Source organism: Anopheles merus, chromosome 3L, assembly GCF_017562075.2.
Source record: "Anopheles merus strain MAF chromosome 3L, AmerM5.1, whole genome shotgun sequence".
NCBI classification, from domain to species: Eukaryota; Metazoa; Arthropoda; class Insecta; order Diptera; family Culicidae; genus Anopheles; species Anopheles merus.
Genome location: NC_054085.1, coordinates 16,372,885 through 16,392,111, shown reverse-complemented (window position 1 = coordinate 16,392,111; position 19,227 = coordinate 16,372,885). Strand labels below are relative to the sequence as shown.

General features: G+C 45.7%; 1 protein-coding gene across 1 annotated transcript in view; it reads left to right on the top strand.

The window, feature by feature from the left end:
* The window catches only part of LOC121599348 (LIM/homeobox protein Lhx1), a 36,391-nt gene extending 32,816 nt beyond the window's left edge, over positions 1–3,575 (top strand). The window contains exons 5-6 of the mRNA XM_041927083.1: positions 304–568; positions 677–3,575. Coding sequence (XP_041783017.1) covers positions 304–568; positions 677–1,041 — 630 coding nt within the window. The 3' untranslated portion in view covers positions 1,042–3,575. The remainder of the gene's footprint in view (positions 1–303; positions 569–676) is intronic.
* Positions 3,576–19,227: the final 15,652 nt, after the last annotated feature.

The following is a 19,227-nucleotide window of genomic DNA, read 5'->3' as shown; positions in this document are numbered from 1 at the left end:
AGAGACTGACAGAAACAACCTATAAGCGATATAAAACATGCCGACACTTGCCATTGATCGTGGTAAGCTCCTTAGCGTAAATTAATCGTTAAGCGGCCATTTAAACCCTTAAACACTATCGCACTTTACAGTCGGCAATGATACTGGCATTCGGTATTGAGATGTTTACCGGCCACCTGTCACATAGTGTCACTGCACAACAAAATGTGATCCTAATGCGATTATTATACTCCTCGATGACCCGAGCACCGATTGAACAGCTCAGAATTAATAGGAACTCGCTTCTCGTTTTCCCTCCCGCAGGTTTGGTTTCAGAACAAACGCTCCAAGGAGCGACGGCTGAAGCAGCTGACCAGCATGGGCCGCGGTCCATTCTTCGGCGGCGCCCGGAAGATGCGCGGCTTCCCGATGAACCTGTCCCCGGGCGGGCTGGACGAGCCCGGCTTCCCGTACTTTGCCGCGGACGGTAAGTTCGACTTCGGGTACGGTGGGCCCCCGTTCCATCCGCACGACGCGCCATTCTTCGGTGGACACCCGGGCGCAGGCCCGATGCCGTTCGGCGGTCCCGGTAAGTGTGCAAAAAATCTTCCCCCTTCTTCCTTCCTCACGCCCCCTCCCCCACGTTTCGGTTGCAAATAACAGTGCGGTGTTAATGACAGGCTTTTCACCGATGCAGGAGGACCCATGGATCACCCGATCCCAATGGTAGGCGACTTCGGCATGGCCGGTCCGGACGGTGGCCCCGGTGGAATGCTCGGCGGACCCGGTGGTCCCGGTGGGCCGGGCGGTGGCCCCGGCGGGTTTATGGGCGGACCGGGCGGACCGGGTGGACCCCAGCAAGGACACGGACCGGACGGGATGATGGGCGGAGGTGTTGGTGGTGGTGGCGGTGGTGGTGGTGGTGGAGGTGGCGGCGGTGGCGGCGGTCCACATGCACCCTCCCGGCCCGGCGGCGGCGGCGGTGGCAGTCCAGTGGAGTTCCTGACGTCCGGCAACTTCTCCGAGTCGCAGAACATGCAGAGCGAGGGCCTGGTGTGGTAAGTGCGGTTGGGGAATAGGAGCGCTCACCAGCAGCATTCCCGTTCCTCCCAAGCACAGCAGGTCCTGCTAGCGGCAGCATCTTATCACGGTTGTTATCTTGCGGATCGGGAGCAGGAAGAGTTTTAATTTATTTTGTAGCGACCCAAACGGACACCCAAGGGCAGAGTGTCGTCGTGCGAGACGTGACGAGGGACTGTAAAGGGGAAAGTAAAGTTCTGCAGGGGGTTTCTTCCGCTTCTTCCTTTGGCGTTGCAATGTGTGGTTTGTATTTTGCACTCCCAGACACGCCGAAAGCGTGTGCCGTGACCTTTTGGCGCGCGTTTGTTTACACCAACCGGCACGCACTGTCTTGGGACTTGGGCGAATGGTCGCCAGAGCTCGTTGACAAACGCCCGGTTAGGCGTGCATAATGAGAGGCTCCGAGGCGTGCATTTCACTTGTTGCGCTTGGTTGTGCATTTGGACAACCATTGGCCAGGCGCCACAGTTTCAATTTCGGTGACTCACATACACACGGTGTAATGTTTAATTTCGTTCGCTGACGCATGTATGGCGCCAGCAGTGAGCTGGGTTCGCTTCGAGCTGTTTGCTTATTACAAAATGTCAAACCGACCCGAAGCACTCGTAAATCAAATTGGTCCAAAGTCCAGGTCTGGTGGAGGGCAAATTACTGAAAGATGACGTAACCACCACCAAGTCGTTGCAATGCCATGGGAAGATGAGGGAATGAATGCCACAGGGACACGAGCAGGGCAGTCGTGGTGTGTGGGTATGCAGGCAATGTCTGGAAGCAATTTTGACAATAGTAAATCACAGGGGGGGGGGGGGGAGGAAGGATCCACCATCCACCATCCCCGCTTCAGGAACTATCAACCGATCAGTATTAAAAGCGCAAGGCAGCAGCAATCACAATAATCAACACAGACACACAGAATTCCAGCATTATATGACGACACACAGCAACACAATCTAGGCAGGCTCTAGAGCCAAAAAGGGTCAGGCTGTTCCCCTCCACCCGATCATATCCTGGTGGCAGTTGACAGGGACTCGTACACGGCTCGTAAGATATTTATCTGTTTGTAAGAACTGTTCCAACCGGCAAACAGCGGGGATCGAGAAGCAATTGTTGTTTTGTAGTGTTAAATAGTGTTTTGTTTTCGTGAGTAAGGTACGGTAAATTAAATTATTTGCTGGACGGTGCTGTGGATGGTCAGCATTTTTCGTTTTGTTTTATAATTACAACGTTCCAATCCCCTCTACCCTAACCATTTTGGCATTTTGGCGCTTTGGTTTTGGAGGAGGGGCAGAGGCCACACATTTATGCTTTCCAAGCCCTTCATCATTAGCGCCCGTGTGTATGTATATTACCTAATTCCTAGTTAATCGATTATGAATTATGAAGAATTATGTTTAGAAGAGGGGCGGGGTGGCTGGTAGTGCACGCGCCCCCAGTGGGTTCGGATTAGTATGAATGTTAGCTGCACAGAAGTTTAGTAGAATGGGTTCAGCAAAAATGGCAAATGTAGATGGGAGATTAATGTAAAAAAAAAACAATGAACAAGATATAGTTCGAGCGGTGGCTGTAAGCTTTGCTTCTCGAGGCTTCGTCCTTACATTCGAGCCGAGGATTCCGGCGATCTGGCGAAGGTGAATGTTATAAGTTTTAGGCATAACCCACCAATCCGAGTGCGAGTGGTAAAACTGTCGCGAAAAATCAGGTGCAACCCCCTTCGGTATCGGTGTTCGTCGTACGGACCGATCCGGAGAAGTGAGTGAGTGTGTAAATAGCGTGAGCGAGGGCAAGAAGAAGCGCTGGCATGTAAATAGAAACTCGAGCCCCAAAAAAACAGGAAAGCTTCAAGAAGCCCGATAAATGAAGCTCAAATTGAATGGGAATTGCAGTGAAACAGCAAAACAAAAACATGGTTAAAATAGTAAAAAAAAAACAGAGAAGCATATTCCCGGAGCGGTAACACACCATCAAAAACCCTCCGAGCGTCTTCTCGAATTGTGCTTAGTGAGTTGTAAAATTAACAATTTTAGCGAACAAGTAAAGTGGTTCGAGAGAGTGAAAGTAAGTAAACAAATATGGGCATCTTGAAAATAAACACATACACAGACACAAAAACAAACGCATAAAACGCGTAAATAACATTAAAAAACAACAAAGAAACAAAATCATATTCCCGCCGCAGGCAGGTCGTGGTGAGGTGGCGGTAGTGTTGTAGAGAGTCTAACTTAGAGAGAGAGAGAAAAACGAGAAGTAAGGCAAGTTGTTTTTGAATGATAAAAAGTAAAAAGATGAAAAACAAAAATGAATGAACATAAGATGAACAAAAAAATACACATCAACAACAGGAAAGTAAGAAATCGCATCAGGAGATGAGATGAAGCGTCAACAACAACAACAACCCAATTGTGTTATTATTTGTTTAAGGACAAGCAGAGTAAAGTTAGGAAGAAATCAAACAAAACACACACATACACAGCGCAGTACAGTAGAAAAGTAAAGCAACAATGAAAAAAAAAAAAAAACAAATGAAAAGAAAGAAAAGATGACAAAAAAATCATAAAAAAACACGAAAACAATTATGTAAAGCTGGGCGTCATGATGTGGAGTGGTGAAGCGAGAAGTAATAAATGAAAATAATAACGACAACTAATAGCATCCAACCGTCTCAGCGGGAAAGAAACGATTCGCTAACTTCACTTTCACTTGCCGATCCCCCCGACCCCGCATCACAGCACTTGGAAGGATTTGTTTGCACTTGGAGGTGTTAAACAATGAAGCGCAACTCCCTCCGAAAAACTCGATTATTCTGTGATTTTTGCTTCTACTGTTGGCATTGTTGATGGCTGAAAAATCTGGCAAGTTGCGAGTAGATGGAAGTTTGCCGCCTAATTCTAGGTTAATTAATTTCTAAGCCCTCTGCAAAGTGGGCAAGTGGCGCGCCATTTGAGGTAAGCGTGTGAAAGCAAGAAAGAAAAAGGAATCTTTTCCACGTTTTGTTTTGTTTTTTTTTCGTCGATCCCTTTTTCAGCTGCTGGTGGTCCATTCTGTACGTCGATTAAGTTTTAATGCTCGCGCCTGTCCCTCCCGTCGGCTACCTGAAGGCTTACCTAATTAATGAACGCTCCGGCATGATGACATCGATTACCGGGTTCGAAACACGCTTGAAAAAAAAAAAGAAAAACGACAGAACCACGGTGGAAACCGGTCCACGGAATGGAGGGAAGAAGGGCCGGAAAACATGTGTCCGAATTGTGGTGAAATAATGTTCCGGAATTCGAATGATCACGTGCGAACAGCGTAGCGTGAAGTGTGTGGTTATGTCTTCATCCATCCCAATTCCAGCGATGGCCAGGGATGGCCGAGAATCCCCACTTCACGTTCGAGCTTTCGTTGTGCGCTGCATGTCAGGGTGCACTTTGCATGTCGGAAGTTAATTAGCATAGTAGGCGAGGTTGGTTTACCATCGCGCGGGAATTCGGTTCTGTCGGTTCGATATGTGTGTGTGTGTGTGTGTGTTGGCAACAAAACGAGAGAGGCTGAAATTATCAATTATGATATGTTTTTCGGCACCTTTTTTGTAGTTGGGTTGCATTTGTAGAAGTGCCCCCGTGAAGCGAGCCGAGGGTAATGATAGGCCCACCGGCTAATGGAACTAATCATAATAATAATCATAAATTCGACAGCGCTTACAAAACAACGCTGAGACAGCCACAAAGGATGCCATGCGCTGCGATCTGTGCTCTCGCTCGCTCTTTCGCTCTCTCTCTCTCTCTCTCTCTCTCTCTCTCTCGCTCTCTTTCGTGCTCTATTTCGTATAGTTTCCCCTCTCAATTGGCACCTTTTGCTGCTGTGGCACCCCGCTCGGTCGGAAAATTGATGCTGCAGGACAGGCGAACATCGAACATGCCGCTGCTGCAAGAAAAAGGGAACGACCACCCCAAACTGTACCCGGGGACACACACAACACTAAACTAAAACTAAATCAGCCGCTAATTTTTCCGCAATTTCTGGTAGAATAATCGAATCAGGAAGCGGTCCCGGAGCGTCCATGTCCGTGTTTCGACGGTGGCTCTGCCAGGGGACGGCAAGATGTCTCTCATGCGGAAGATGAAACATTTTTCAAACGATCGTAAAATACCGGGTCGTCGCCCCTTCGCTTTTTTTTCTTCGTTGTGTTGCACACACAAGTGGCTGGTGGCCCTTTGGTTGTGATGCTGATGAGGGGTTGCGTAGGGTTTGGTTTTTCTTGCTCGGCCGCCTGGTAGAGGGGTGTTTTTCGGATGCCGTGGGATTAGTGCGGCCGGATCGGGCCCGGGTACCACCGGGGATGAATGGTTTATCGTGCGGTGCACAGGTCTGAAACAGATTTACCATGCTTCCCTCTCGGTGTGTGTGTGTGTGTGTGTTTTGCTGGCAAGGCATCAGGGGTTTGCAGTGAACGCTTTTCTTTCACCCCAGCGCCGGCGACGAATTGCCTTTCCCCCGTGGCCGGGCGTTTCGTGTACACGGTCGGTTGCATTCGTGTCGATAAGACCGCAGCATTTCTGTCCCCGGGATGTTCTGGCCAGATTTTCGGTCGATGCGGTGTACAGTGATTGACAAATGTTGTGCTCCATTGTAGATTGAGTTACAATGGCAAATAGACAACATATCGTATTATTTGATGAACGACAAAATGCGTTGTAATCTCAAGTTAATAAATTCTCAATTTCGTTGACAAAAATTATTTTATAACTTTTTTTGGTTGTTTGTTGAGAATTTAGTCCTGGATAAATAATAGTTGGAAGAGAAGTCTCGTTAAGTCCTTGGCCTGTGATAGAGGTACCCTCAGCACCTCCAACCCCTCCCCCCTCCCTCTAATTCACCATATACAGGGGGCCCTGACTCTTTTTCACCTTTAAGGCCCCCGTCACGCACAACCTGTCACTGATAAATTAGGAAGCAGTTTAAGGACCAATATGAGTTCAGGTATTGGAGTAAGAAATATTGGAGTTCAGAATCCATTCCAGGAATGGTATATTTTTGGTATCAATTCCTTGGCTGGTATGGGCTCAGTATCAGTGTCATTATGGCAAAAAGATCAGTTCTTGGGCAAGTATGGGTTGGAGATTTATTCCAGTAATAGTATGGATTGAGGTTCAGTTCAAGAAGCGACATAGATTCGAGAACATTGTATGGCCCGATATGAGTTTTAAAGAACAGTTTCAGCATTGGTTTGGGGTTAGGATAAGTTCCAAAACCGATATGGGTTTAGGAACAGTTTTACTTGTGGTTCTCTCTTGGTGTGCCCTGTGGATTGCAAAGAAGCCTGGAAACTCCATTTTTTATCCTGTAGCTCAGCATCCTAGAGTTATAATATACATAGACAAAATTGTTTTGCGTAGTCCTGTAGTTTGTCAAAACTAAGTACAGTGAAATCTTTCTAAGATGGAGTATATTCAAGATTAATTGTTTCTTTAGGATTAACATTTTGACGGTCCTGTCACATTCCATTATTTGTATGCCTCTTCAAGATGAATATCTCCCTTAGGCGAATGTACTCTAAGTTGCACATGTAATTCGACGGCGTAGATGAATTTTGAGAGACATTTCACACAAATATTGGTAAAAAAAAGATGTAAGATTTTTTTCGTGGTTTCTTGAATAATTCATAGCAACAGCTTCATTAGTTTTCTCTAACATAAATATCTCTCTAAGCTGACGGTCCCTTGAAGATTCATCTTGAGGAAATTTCACTGTAGCTCTGTGTAAAGTTCCACATGAAAGTTGTTAACTTGGTGAAGCATTTCATAACATATCCTGAAAAGTGTTGGAAATATATTTTTGATTTAATATTAAATTAAAAAAGTCATATTTTTTATTTCTCTCTCTGCCAATTGATACTACCTTCCCTTACCCACGATATCCTTTTTCATCACCCTACCATACGTTTCCCCTTTTCCGGCACGCACTGTAACAACAAGTCAAGCACATGTTTTGCTCAACCCCTGGTAAACTGCCTCGCACGCACGCATCCTCATCCCCTTTGCGTACTGTGTTACCTCCTGTGCCGATCCTCTCCCATCCTTCGATTACTGCTGTTGACGTCGGTAAAAAGTTATCCACGCATCGGTTACTACGATTCTCCTTCCCTGCAACCCAAACCGCTCGCTCTCTGACGTGGTGCGTGGTGACGCGTGAGGGACAGGGGGTGGAAATCGTTCGCATTCCCGTCGGCCGAGGGGGTCGAGCGAAAACGATTAAAGCAGTTGCAGGCAAGCGATTCTGTCGGGGCCACTTGTCGATAGGAGACAGCGCAGCCGTCTGGTGGCATGGTGGCCGTACCCTGATAAGGCTTTATCACGTGCACAGAAACGCGGGCCGACAGGACACAGGACCAACCAACCGCCCGTTCGTTCGACACGCACCGTGTATCGCGTATCAATCATTCATCCCACACCCCCAGCTCCTCGGACTCGCAGAGCGAAGAGCGTGGTCGAGATTCGCCTCCCCCAGAAGGTGGTGCAGTGTTTGTTTAGTGTCGTTTAAATGATGACAGATGCGTCGTATTTGAATGTTATCTGTGCGCCAAAGGCCAAATCCCTTCCAACAAAGCAACAAAAGCAAGGACTCCCAGGGGAATGCTACCGAGTCTGGGGGGAGGGGGGAAGGTTCCTTCGGGAGTTGGAATTTCGGTATGGCCCAGGGTACCGGTAATGCGGAGCGGATTTTTTATGGCATTCTTGTGAATCTGGCCGTGGACTGAAGCACTGAACGGTATTCTTTTGCACCCTTTCTGGTTGTATTAAGAAACTCTCGTCGCTTTCGTTTCGTCACGGAAGAGGCACAAGTGTCGGTACAAATTTTGCAGTCACACTTCAACTGGCCCGAGCTAGTTCGTACGGGCACGCAGCATGGACGAAGAACACAGGGGCTGTGTGCTGTCTTCGCCGGTCCCTGGTTCGCTGTGCGATACGCATCGTAACGCGGTTAATTACCCTGCAAAACTATGCGCATTTATGTCGAACACGATGAACTGATGATGATGATCGTTATACTAATAAAGAAGAACACTGTCCCGGACCTGGCCTTAGTAGTGTGCGCGGGCGCGCTGTTGTTCGATGTGTGGAAATTGGTGTAGTCAAGCAAAATTAGTACCGCTCGTAAAGATTGATGCCACACTTTATGCGCGCTTTAAAATGTGCCGCCCGCGTTCGCTTTCGTTTTGATATTGTGCGAAAATTTAATTACAATAAAGCTTTACCTTTAATCTTCCCCGCTGGTGCGTGTGTGTGTGTGTTAAAGCTACAAAATAAACGATTGGGAGGGGGGGGGGGAAATGATACCGTGAGAAAACCACGGTCACAATCCGGCAGGCCCCGGAGCGCCCTTTATATTAAGTGGTTCTAACGTAAAGATGTCAATTAGCTTCTAGGTGTTGAAGTTAAACATCATAATAAGCGCAAGCAAATTGCCGATGCAAAATGGTGGTGTGCCGTTCTAATGATAGTTTTTCGAGCAGCAATCGTATCATGCCGGTTTTACGAAAACCGGTTGTCACTTTAAAAAAAAAAACCCCTTGGCGCGCGCACGTTGGCCTAATTGGAGAGCGAAACCGCCCCCCCCCCCAACACGAGGGCGCGATGGCCATAAAGAAGTTTGCTCCCACTTTGCCTCGCTTAATATGCTCGCGTATGGTTTGCCGTTGAAAAGGTCAGCGCTAACGGTTGACCTGTTGCGTTTGCACACGCTGTTGTTGGTGCAGAAGTTGGGAGAAGTTTGGAGCATTACAACTCTTTGCGGAACAACTCTCCGCTTTAATCGGTGGGGGTCGGGTGCAGTAATCGGTTTTTTGTGCAAAAATGCAAAAGTTAGCCTTCAGTGTGGGTTTTTGCGTTGGACGGTTCAATCGATTAGGGGTTGAGTTTGTTTTAAATCATTGTAGAATGTTAACTTGAGTATGAGATTGGTTTTAGAAAGGTTGAATAAATAAAACATTGAATTTTAAGTCCGATCTAATCTGGACTTACATTACATTACACGACACGATCCTTCGTTGGGAAAATAAATCGCTATTGCAGCTTAACACGGAATGTCGTTTTAAACGAGAAAAAAAACAAACATTTTTAATTAGGGTTGTTTTTGTGGAGTTTCCTGATGATCCCTATCTAACCAGGTTTAGATTTGTGTCGATTCCAAATGAATCGGAACACGTACAAACTACAACCCATTAAAGCAACCACTGGAATGGATTACGACTGGTGTCGAAAGGACTGTTCTTCCCTTCCCTGTTCTTGTCCAAACAATTTCGATGACAATCAAAACAGTGTTTAGCGCGGATGTCCAAACGTGGCCGCTTTTGTATTGTCCCGCTTTGTATTGGGTCCCGCGCACTACATCCTTCAGGACAGTGGCGAAGGTGTTGATTGCGTGCTAACAAACCTCTACCTTGGCCTATGTCACGAAATCGAGGTGGGGTTACCTGCACAGCAGCGCCTACCAAGACCACCACCTTCCTCCTACATTGTACGCGCTTACATGATGAGTTGTTTGAGGTTTTCCCCACCACTCTCTGTCGGCTGTCCGGCATGGCGTGACAGAGGTTCATCATTCATGGACTACTTTGGCGGGCGAAGACCGTCTCCTTCGGCGGCGTGTCGGCGGAGCGAGAGAAAGATGTCCTTCCTTGCCCCGGTTTGGCGTGGCGATGGCTAATTCACACGGCACAGCCATCGTGCCAACAAACACGGAGCTCTGTTTGAAGAAGCAGAAGGACAATGAAAAAGAAAGAACGACTCATTGTAGAAGAAGAAAATCAATCATTTTCTTCTTTTGCGGAAAACAAAACTGTTCCCCTTCTTGGACGCTACATATGTGAAAGACAGATGGCGTTGGCGTTGCGTATGTGGCTGCGTCTGTTGCGGTCTGTTGTTGTTGTTGCGCCTCGACGTTTTGCAATAAACGCAAACGACGACCGCACAGAAAACACATTCTTGCCGTGTGCGCGATGCATGGAAACGGGCGACGGGCGGACAAATAAGACCAGAAGCTCATCGATGTTCAATGATCGACGCGTTTCCCTTCAGGCGGTGGTGCCATTTCTCATTCGTCCGAGCCCGTGGACTGGCAGCAAGGAGGCGGCAATGGCACCTGCCAAACAAGAGCGCTCGAACGGAATGACTGATAGAGCCGAACGCAAAAAGGGGGGCACAGACACTGGAGACACCACACACTGAGCGACACAATAGTGGCAGCAGGGCATGTGAAGGAAGCGTGCGTGGTTGTGTTCATGTAATTCAGAGGTACTATTGTACGTTGAGTGAGTGTGTTGTGAACAAGATTAATTTCTTTTCAAGGTTTTGATGGACGGGACGGGATTTTTAGCGTTATTTGTGGCGTATAAAAAATTCCTTGGGAAATTGTAACAATGTATGGAGTGTTAGTATTGACCTTTTAAGATGAAGAGAGTGCATCTAGAACTTCCATTCATCTGGAAGTAGTTAAAGATGTGTAACTAGAAGTTCGTTCCGTTGTACTTTAATATAAGCGATCATGTTTTGTCTGCCCCTAGAATTTGGCGCCCATTCTGGCGACCACTGTACTGTGCCACAACAACAAAAACGGTAGCAACAATAGTATGACAGACATGACACTGTTTGTGGCCGGGACCCGCAGCGCAGGCTCTGGTCCCGGTAGCAATACCGCAATACCGCCCGGCCAGCTGACCAAACCAAACCCACCCTCCCTGGGTGGCCTGGCCGGGGTGTGCTGGCTCGTGGTAAAAGGTTGATGCCGTCACGTCCGGAACATATCATCCGACGACCAGGCCGTTATCCATCGTCGTATATCATCGAACAGCCACACACACACAGCAAACCGCAAAACCCGGGAGAGTGGGGACCAAAACATCAATGTGTGCGCAGCCATTCATGTGGTGCTATATGCCGCGTGAACCGATCCGGTTGCCCACCTGCATGTCAACGGAACGTTAGCCCCGATGGGCTTTTATGTGCTATATTGTGCTCCCTTTTTCTTTCCTGTCTACCTCCCCCCTCTCCTTTGTATGTGTCTCGCCCGGAATCGGAACTGTCTTGAAAAGTAAAACGCTGGGCTGTCTAGAACAGAAACTGTCGACTATCGTTCTGTGCTGTGTATGTGTATTTTTATATTCAAGCTCGCTTCCGGAATTGTTTTCCCGAAATGACACCGACGACAAGTTAATTGTGTGCAATTAGTTTCCTGCTTTGCCCAGCTTACGCCGCTGCTGTTGAAAGGTTTCTGCGTTTTTTTTTCAGAACGTTTTCGGCTGGAATGGAAGGGCAAACTAGGCAAAAACACACACACAGAGGGCCATGAGCTTTCCCTAAGCTTGTGCCTTGGGCTACGCAACGCACGGGGAAAAACAAACGCAATCGCAACAAACAACAAACAACTCCGGGTGCGATCCTTCGAACTCTCTTTCACTGTCTCTCTCTCTCTTTCTCTCTAGTGTCTGTGTCGGCCTCGTCTATGATTGATAAGTAATTATTTGTTGATTGATAGGTGCTCACGAGGTGCACTCTGACATCGCGCGGACCCTGTTTTCTTCCTTCCCGATGGAAAGGTTCGATGCGATAGTTTGTTATGCGCTTGGATCATGCAATGCTGCGGGCGGTGCATAGGGAATATATACGGCACGGTATGGTTGCATTTGGTGGACGTGGCTTTTTTTATGGACAGGTGCAGGACTGTACAGCGATTAAAAAAAGGATTTCTGTCGTTGTTTTACTAGAAATAAGGGGGTTTGACTTGAATCACAGGCAATCATTTCTGACCAGGTTGCTCGTTGCGAAGGGTTCGCACGTGTACGCTTTGGGTTAATGGAGTAATTTCAATGTAATTTTATATGAATGAAAAATGTTATGAAGGTGGCTTACAGCAAGTCGTTATTTGGGATATTTGTGTGACACCATCACAACTTCGTCCAAAGGTTCTGCAGATTTTGATCTTTATTCTTTCTTAAACTCCATCGATGCATCTTGGAGTTGCTCGTAATGTAATGATGCCTAATCGTTCAAAGTCTGATTGCAGATACGATTTACGATGTAGCCTCCGAGACAAAGATTCTTAAACATGTTATAATACATATTGTGACCTTCGGTGTAGCTTATAGTCAAACTACAGCCAATCTACATGCGATGGTGAGGTCAAGACAAGACAAGAAACATCTTTACGAGAATACTCGACGATGGAAATCCTTACACATTTCCACTTCGCACTTTCTTCAAACTTTATTACGCCTCTTCCTTCCATTCGTCTCGCTGATACTGATGTTCCTAATGCGTATCATTGCTTCCACTAAATTCCACCCGAAAGTAACGCATTTCAATCCTCGAACTCCAATGCACTTTTGCTTGGCTGGCGTTCTTACAACCCAGAACGAAAACCGTGGCAAGAATTCGGAACGAGAAGTCCTACGCGCTAGGGCAGGCGGGCTTCATAGCTACTTTTTGCTGACGCACGTGAGTTTTCCGGTGCCGAAACCGAAACCGGAACCAATTGGACGCGTACGCAGCCCCGGCCCCCGGGAAGCAGGGATGTGGAATCGAAGTGCGGATGCCAGAGCGAATCGATTTCCAATGACCATCCGTAAAAATTCACGAATTCCTAGGTTCCGTTCCGGTTTTGGGGGGTGGGGGGAACTGTACACAATCCACCCACACACACACACACACACACACACACACACACGCACACGTGCAATGAAAGAGGGAAACAGAGCCAGTGGGAGATGGAGAAGAATGAAACAAGGAAAACAACGCCCATGTGTTTCAACGTGTGTAATGTGGCCCAGGTCGGATGGATCCTGGAATCGGCGACGGTACTGGGAAGATGTATTTACCTAACCTGCACCTGGGTATGTTCAATCTACTCATCGGCTCCGACGGACAGTGCGATTCTGCATCCCTCAACCGGTGCGCCCTCGATGGGAAAGCGAAAGCAACGCATCCCAAAAACCCCCCACCGAAAATCCGGAGAAGCATTTTCCGTTTTTCACGCCTCTTCGAGACTGACCGTTTCGAACGTGGCAAGGTCAGCGCTACCAAGGGGCACGGGTGCGTGTGTGTGTTAATTTGAATTTATTTGTAAACACACCACTTGGTAAGCGCCTCCCCGGTTTTGGCCTTTCGCCAGACCTTCGTTCCACCCAGCACCGGACCCAGCACCGGGCTGCCACGCTCGCCTGTGTTTGGCTAGAGCGCGCTGGTGTTTAATAAACTTCGCCCGGAACGAATCCACGTGGCGGTAGCGTAATACAAGGGGTTGCGAAACATATTGTCTAAGCTCGCGCGTGTGTATGTATGGCCGGAGTTCATCGGGGCACGGTAGAAGAAGACGATCTGTTGCACGGGCGGAGATGTGATGATGAAGCTTGAAGGATGTCGAATACCGATTCGTTTCAATTCAATCGAGAGCGAGAAAATTAAACAATAAGCGGCCGTTTGGTAGGGCCTCCTTCAGCCGGCTGTGTACGGTGTTGCCAAGGTGTTTCGTTGTGGAATGTACAGCCTACTGAGCCAATGAGCTATTGAGGTTTCTTTGTGTATTGCATTGCTACATTTTACGACTTTTCCACAAACACAACCGCCTGGAGTGCGCCCGGAAAAGCGACCATTTGTAGCAATTGCCCCTTGGGCCACTCTGTGTGCATTCCTGTGGGGGCGGGTGGGAGGAGAGCAGAGTGGTACCATTTCCCTGTCGTGTTCCGATAGATGACAGGTGACAGATTGTTTTCGCTCATGCGGCTCACCACTCTGCCCCTGCGTTGAACGTGGGGAGCAAAAGGGCGCACTCGAAGTGTATATACACACACACACACACACACACGTGTCATCTTTGACTTGTCATACACACCGTTTTGCACCGCTGATGAAGAAATCATGGGAAAGTAGACACCGAAGCGCAGATGCGCTGTATAGGTTTGGGGGTTTTAGTTTTTCCACCACCGTCGGACGATATGGCGTGGGATAGTGCGAGGCTGACGATGCTGCTGCTGCTGCTGCTGGGGAGCTGTGTAGATTGGCATGTCAGTTAGACGCGTCCAAGGGTAGCGTTACAAAGTATCATTAAACACACCACACTGCAGCTCGAAGCCGGTGGTAGCGGTGGACCTAGTAGCAAGATCTTGGAAAAAAGGTAGAATGTGTGGCAGGCGAAAATCACATTTGAAAAACAATTTCAAGCAGAGGGGCGAAGGAATGTGTAGCATTTTTGCTTCTAATAAGCTTCGTAATGAAATGGAGGTGGATAGAGATGTTGAGCGTTGATGAGTTAGTTTGGTTTTGTTTTGCCTCAAGGCAAAAATGGTTTTAATTAGATATTCTTTCAAGAAAAAAACAGTACTTTTTAGTGTTTGGAGTAAAGTTACATGTATCTTACTTTTGACGTCTTATCCAATTTCTTCGCACAAAGGATACTGATATGTAGAGATATTGAGACCATGTCAGCAACAGAACAAGAGTATCTATTCTGAGACTTAAGCTAGTCATAAGAATGAAACATTTGTCACTAAACTTGAGGCCCCTAGCGAGTTAAGAGACAGTGCCCTAGTTCAAAAATAAAAACCGAACTTAAATTGATACCAGTTGGTCCAACGAGTTGGTCCAGGGATTGGCACGCGAGCAACAACAGTGATCAAGTGAGATTAGCACGGACATTCAGTGATTCCAACCCCTTCATACTAACCCTTTCATACATTCGCAATTTTGTTGCTCAATCCCTCCTGGACATTGATAAATTGGACTGTACAACAGCGGGTCCTTTCTACACCTTGCTATTGGTTGTGGTCATTTAGCTTACATGCTTATACCAGTCATAAACAAATTGTAAGCGATTATAATGTTAAATCTATTTACCAGCTGCTACTGTTTATGTTGTCGGGTTTTTTTTTGTGATTTACACTCTATTTCAATCTGCTCTTTTACATTTTTGTTGATTTATCTTTCACTAAATTAAATATCTTCTTATTGACTACTTTCTTATTTTATTCTTGTTTCTAAAAAGCCATTGTTCAGCTATTTTACACTATTTTTATTAGGTACTTAAACATTGTTTTTACTTAGCTTTGTATTGTTTCTTTATTATCTATTGTATTCGTTTACTTGTTAGTGGTTTATACTTTAGAGATATGCATTAATGTTCTTTTTTCATATGTTTCTGTATGTTATTGTTGTTGCTCTGAGTTTTGCATTGTTATTATCTTGTTATGAATTTGTATTGCTTGTGTATCGTTTCTCTTTCCCTTTCTTTTCATTCCTTTCTATTTTACACTATGTAATTTCCTCATACCAGACTTTGTTAACGGCGTATTTCATTAAACGAAACAGGAATTTGAGAAAAGCTAGATAGATGGACGTTGATTCTACCTCAAATGGTCAACCGTTTAGTAAATATGTAAGAAACAAATGTAAACTCAGAGTACCTGTACATGCAACACAGTTTTCCCTCCAACCAAACCCTTTAAATCAGTGCTCACACCCTTGGGCCACTATATGACCGTTTTAAACACCCGGTGGACGATTGCTCGTAATCATAATGGTCATAAAATGTTGACAACCAATCGACCCAAATGTTTGCATGCGAATCTGAACATGCTGAAATCTCATCATCACAACACCAAATCGTCCTTCTACCACGGCAGGAGGGAATTCCCTCCCAAGAGAGAGAGAGAGAGCCAGAGAGCGACCTGACAACTGTGCTCCCTTATGACGGATATTTTGCTACCGAGGTGTCAATAAAAATCTGGCACCAAATAAAAAGCAAAAGGGGTCTCCCTTTGTGTCCTCAGTGTGTCCTCAGCTCGGCTTTGCTGACCCCGGCGACGTCAACACTGGATGGATGGAAAAGTCAATCCCGTTGGATATGCGAATCGGTAATCATAATTGCTAATACTCTTATAACCATACCGCTCGTTTATGAGGACAGAGATCCTCGTATGTATGTTTGTCCTGCCAGGTTTGCGAATGACAACACGAGTCGTTGGTTGTGGAAGGCGCCATAGGGAATCGTTCTCCCGTTCCCCCGGGGGATGCTAAAGAAGACTTCCCGCCTCGCCGCGCTGTTCCTGCTGTGTGCCGGATGACACATTTTTTGGGTAGGGTGTGCTTCGAGTGTACGCAGCACACTCCTCGGAAGGCAAACAGTTTGATAAATAATCGTAAAATAATGACAATATAAAATCCAACGTCGCTGTGTTCCAATGGGCATTCGGGCACAGCGGAACAGCATCTGTGTGAGTTCTGTTTTTCAACACAATTCGCGAATCACTCAGCCCAACGCCCGTTCCTGAGATTCATTGGATATTTTATTGAGCGAATGGGGAAGCACACACTTTAAATTGCGTGTACTAAAATATGTTTGCAACTGTTCGCCGTCCTTCAACAAGTGTTCAAGTGCGCTCACTTCCAAGCACTACCCGTACCCGGAGTCCCATGTGTTTGCTCAGCACATCGTTGTCATCGTGCGCGCGGCTAAGGAGAATCCGTTTATATTTTTCCTTCAAATTTGTCATCCACTTGCCCCGACACTTGTGTACCGTGTAACTCCCTGTGTACCGTAAGCACACCCCAGGACACGCTCTCCCTTGGGGGGCGGTGAAGAACTGCATCGGAACACTGTACTGTAGCCGCGCGGATGAGCCCGCGCGCACACGGATGGGAGGGAAAAATGCGAAAGATTAACGGACAATAGCCAACTTGTAACAGTTTTATAATTTCCACTCCCTGCTACGACTACGCACGAGCCCTTCCCCTCTGCACGACATCGGCGACGACAGATGGTGTGCAAATTAAGAGGGAAAAACTGTTCCGGTCCTTGCCAAATGGTGTGTGCCCGAAACGGGCGTCGCAGGCGTTCGCGCTGTCTTCGCGTGGTGATGGTGTGGCTGTACTGTCTGCCACAGGACACAGTAACGCACCCCCCATGGAAGGCATTTGGTTTGGTTTGGTCGAATTCGGAAAGTGGAACAATTTGATTTTTGGCTTTGGGCACAACGAAATAAATATATCGTTTCAATCCCGGGCTGCGTGTGCGGGTGGATAAGGGGATTTCTGGGGTGCTAGGTTTTGAGAGAAGGGGGAAAAAACAACAATAAAACAATGAGGTTAGATATTTATGATAATTTTATCACCGGTCTTACAAGCGGCAATGAACAACGACGTGCTGGCTGATTTGACTCTTGGCATTGGTGCGTATGGTTCTGGTCCGTATTTGTGAGAAGGGAGCAAAGCTGACAACATTGTGTACGGGGTTCTTGTGAGTTATTGTGACGTGAGGATGTATTGTGGCAGAATTGTGGTGTTTATTTCGATTTAGTTGAAATTTATCACGGAGAAATATGTTTGAACGGGTCTGTTTTAATGCATAATTTTCTTTATGCAAAAAATTTCTTTAGAATTTTTTTAACTGATTAGCTCAGCGCTTCACTTTCCTCTTCATGTTTACACTTTGCGTTCAGCTTTGAATAATTCATAATTAAACATGTTTTCTATATTTTACTGAATTTGCGAATGATTGAAATATTTTTAATAAAACAAGAAAAAACTTTCAGTTGTTTTCACGTCTTTCCTGAATTGTTAAGTTTTGTAAAAGGTTATATCCATTGTTGTTATCTAGTTTGACTAATATTTTTATCTTGTCATAAATATTGAGTCAGCCTATTTTACATTGTTTCGAGCATTTTCGTTACAAATACTAGTAGCTAAAAACGTTTATTGTCAAGTTTTAAGCATCAATTTTATATTTATTTCCTTATTTACAAGCAAAAGGCCACATTCAATACAATCACATTATTTAACGTTTGATTTGAATGAGGAACTGCATCGGCTCCTGCGATTGTCGTGCCTTCAATACATTTTGCTTTACAAGTAAGCGATGATTTCAAACTCTCTGTATGTTTAAAAAATCACTATTATAAAATTCTATCACTATTATCACTATTATAAAATTCTAGGCAAGGCTGATCAGCGTTACTTTCCAGCGGTAGCTTGGATGATTTTTGTTTAGTTTACATCCATACAATGGCAACGACTTTGGTTATGGAAAGCGCAACGCCGACTTGGTTTTGAGTGTTTCGAGGTGTAAGGAAAGAATGATACAAGGTACAGTCAGAATTCTATAGTTGCATGTGATTTTTCTTTTGCTTGATTTTTCGGGATTTTTTCATATATTGGTCTAATTTTTAGCACCCCAAAAAAAAAAAAAAAATCAAAACATCATTCGATAATCCGCACTCGATTCAAATACGGATTACCAAGCGTGAACTGTATATGAAAATGTCGCGGACACATTTGTACAAAAAAGTAACTATCTTTTAGGGGTAACAGCTCATACCGGCAATTACAGGCTTTCGATACATATTAAGTATTACGCAGCCAGATAGTCAATCTTTGCTTAGAGCGACAGTCCATACGAGGCTTGAACCCAAGATGGGCATGTTTTTAAGTCGTCCGAGTTAACGATAGCGCGGGACCCTCTGATCAAAAAAAGGGAAAACAACTAGACTGCTTTGCATAGTGCCATGATTGAGACAGATTTAGATACTATTCAAGTCCCGAATTATAAAAGCAAGCAGTAAGGGTTTGAGATTAGTTCCAGTACTCGTATGTAACAGAATCTTCATGGAGTCAGGATCGGTTCCAGCATCGTTATGAGTTCAGGACCGGTATAGTTTTTGTAGCAGTTATCCAAGCTGTGGTCCGAGGCGTGAAAAGAAATGGTCCGCGAAAGAATTGTTGTTTTTTTTTTAAATAGAAAAGTTTAATACACTACATATCGTGCATTTTTTCGCCATAATCGAGATAAAAATTTCAACAGGAATGTCTAGAAAAAGATTTCAACGTATTTTTATCAAAAAGATTCTAAGTCCACAAAATGTAATCCGCGGCAAATGTGTTTTCAAAGCCAATTGAACTGTGACCCTTAAAAGGTCCGAGACCACTGCGGTATGGGATCGGGATCGATTCCACGATCGGTATGGTGTCAGGATCAGTTGAAAGATCGGTTAGGGGTTATGATAAGTTCCATGAGGGGTTATGATAAGTTATGACAAATTTTAACACATTCAGTCAGAATTCAATAATTGAATGCTTGCCTGACAGTTCAATTACAAAGCATGCGTTTGGATGCAAAACTCGGTTTTTGAAAAAAATATTAAAA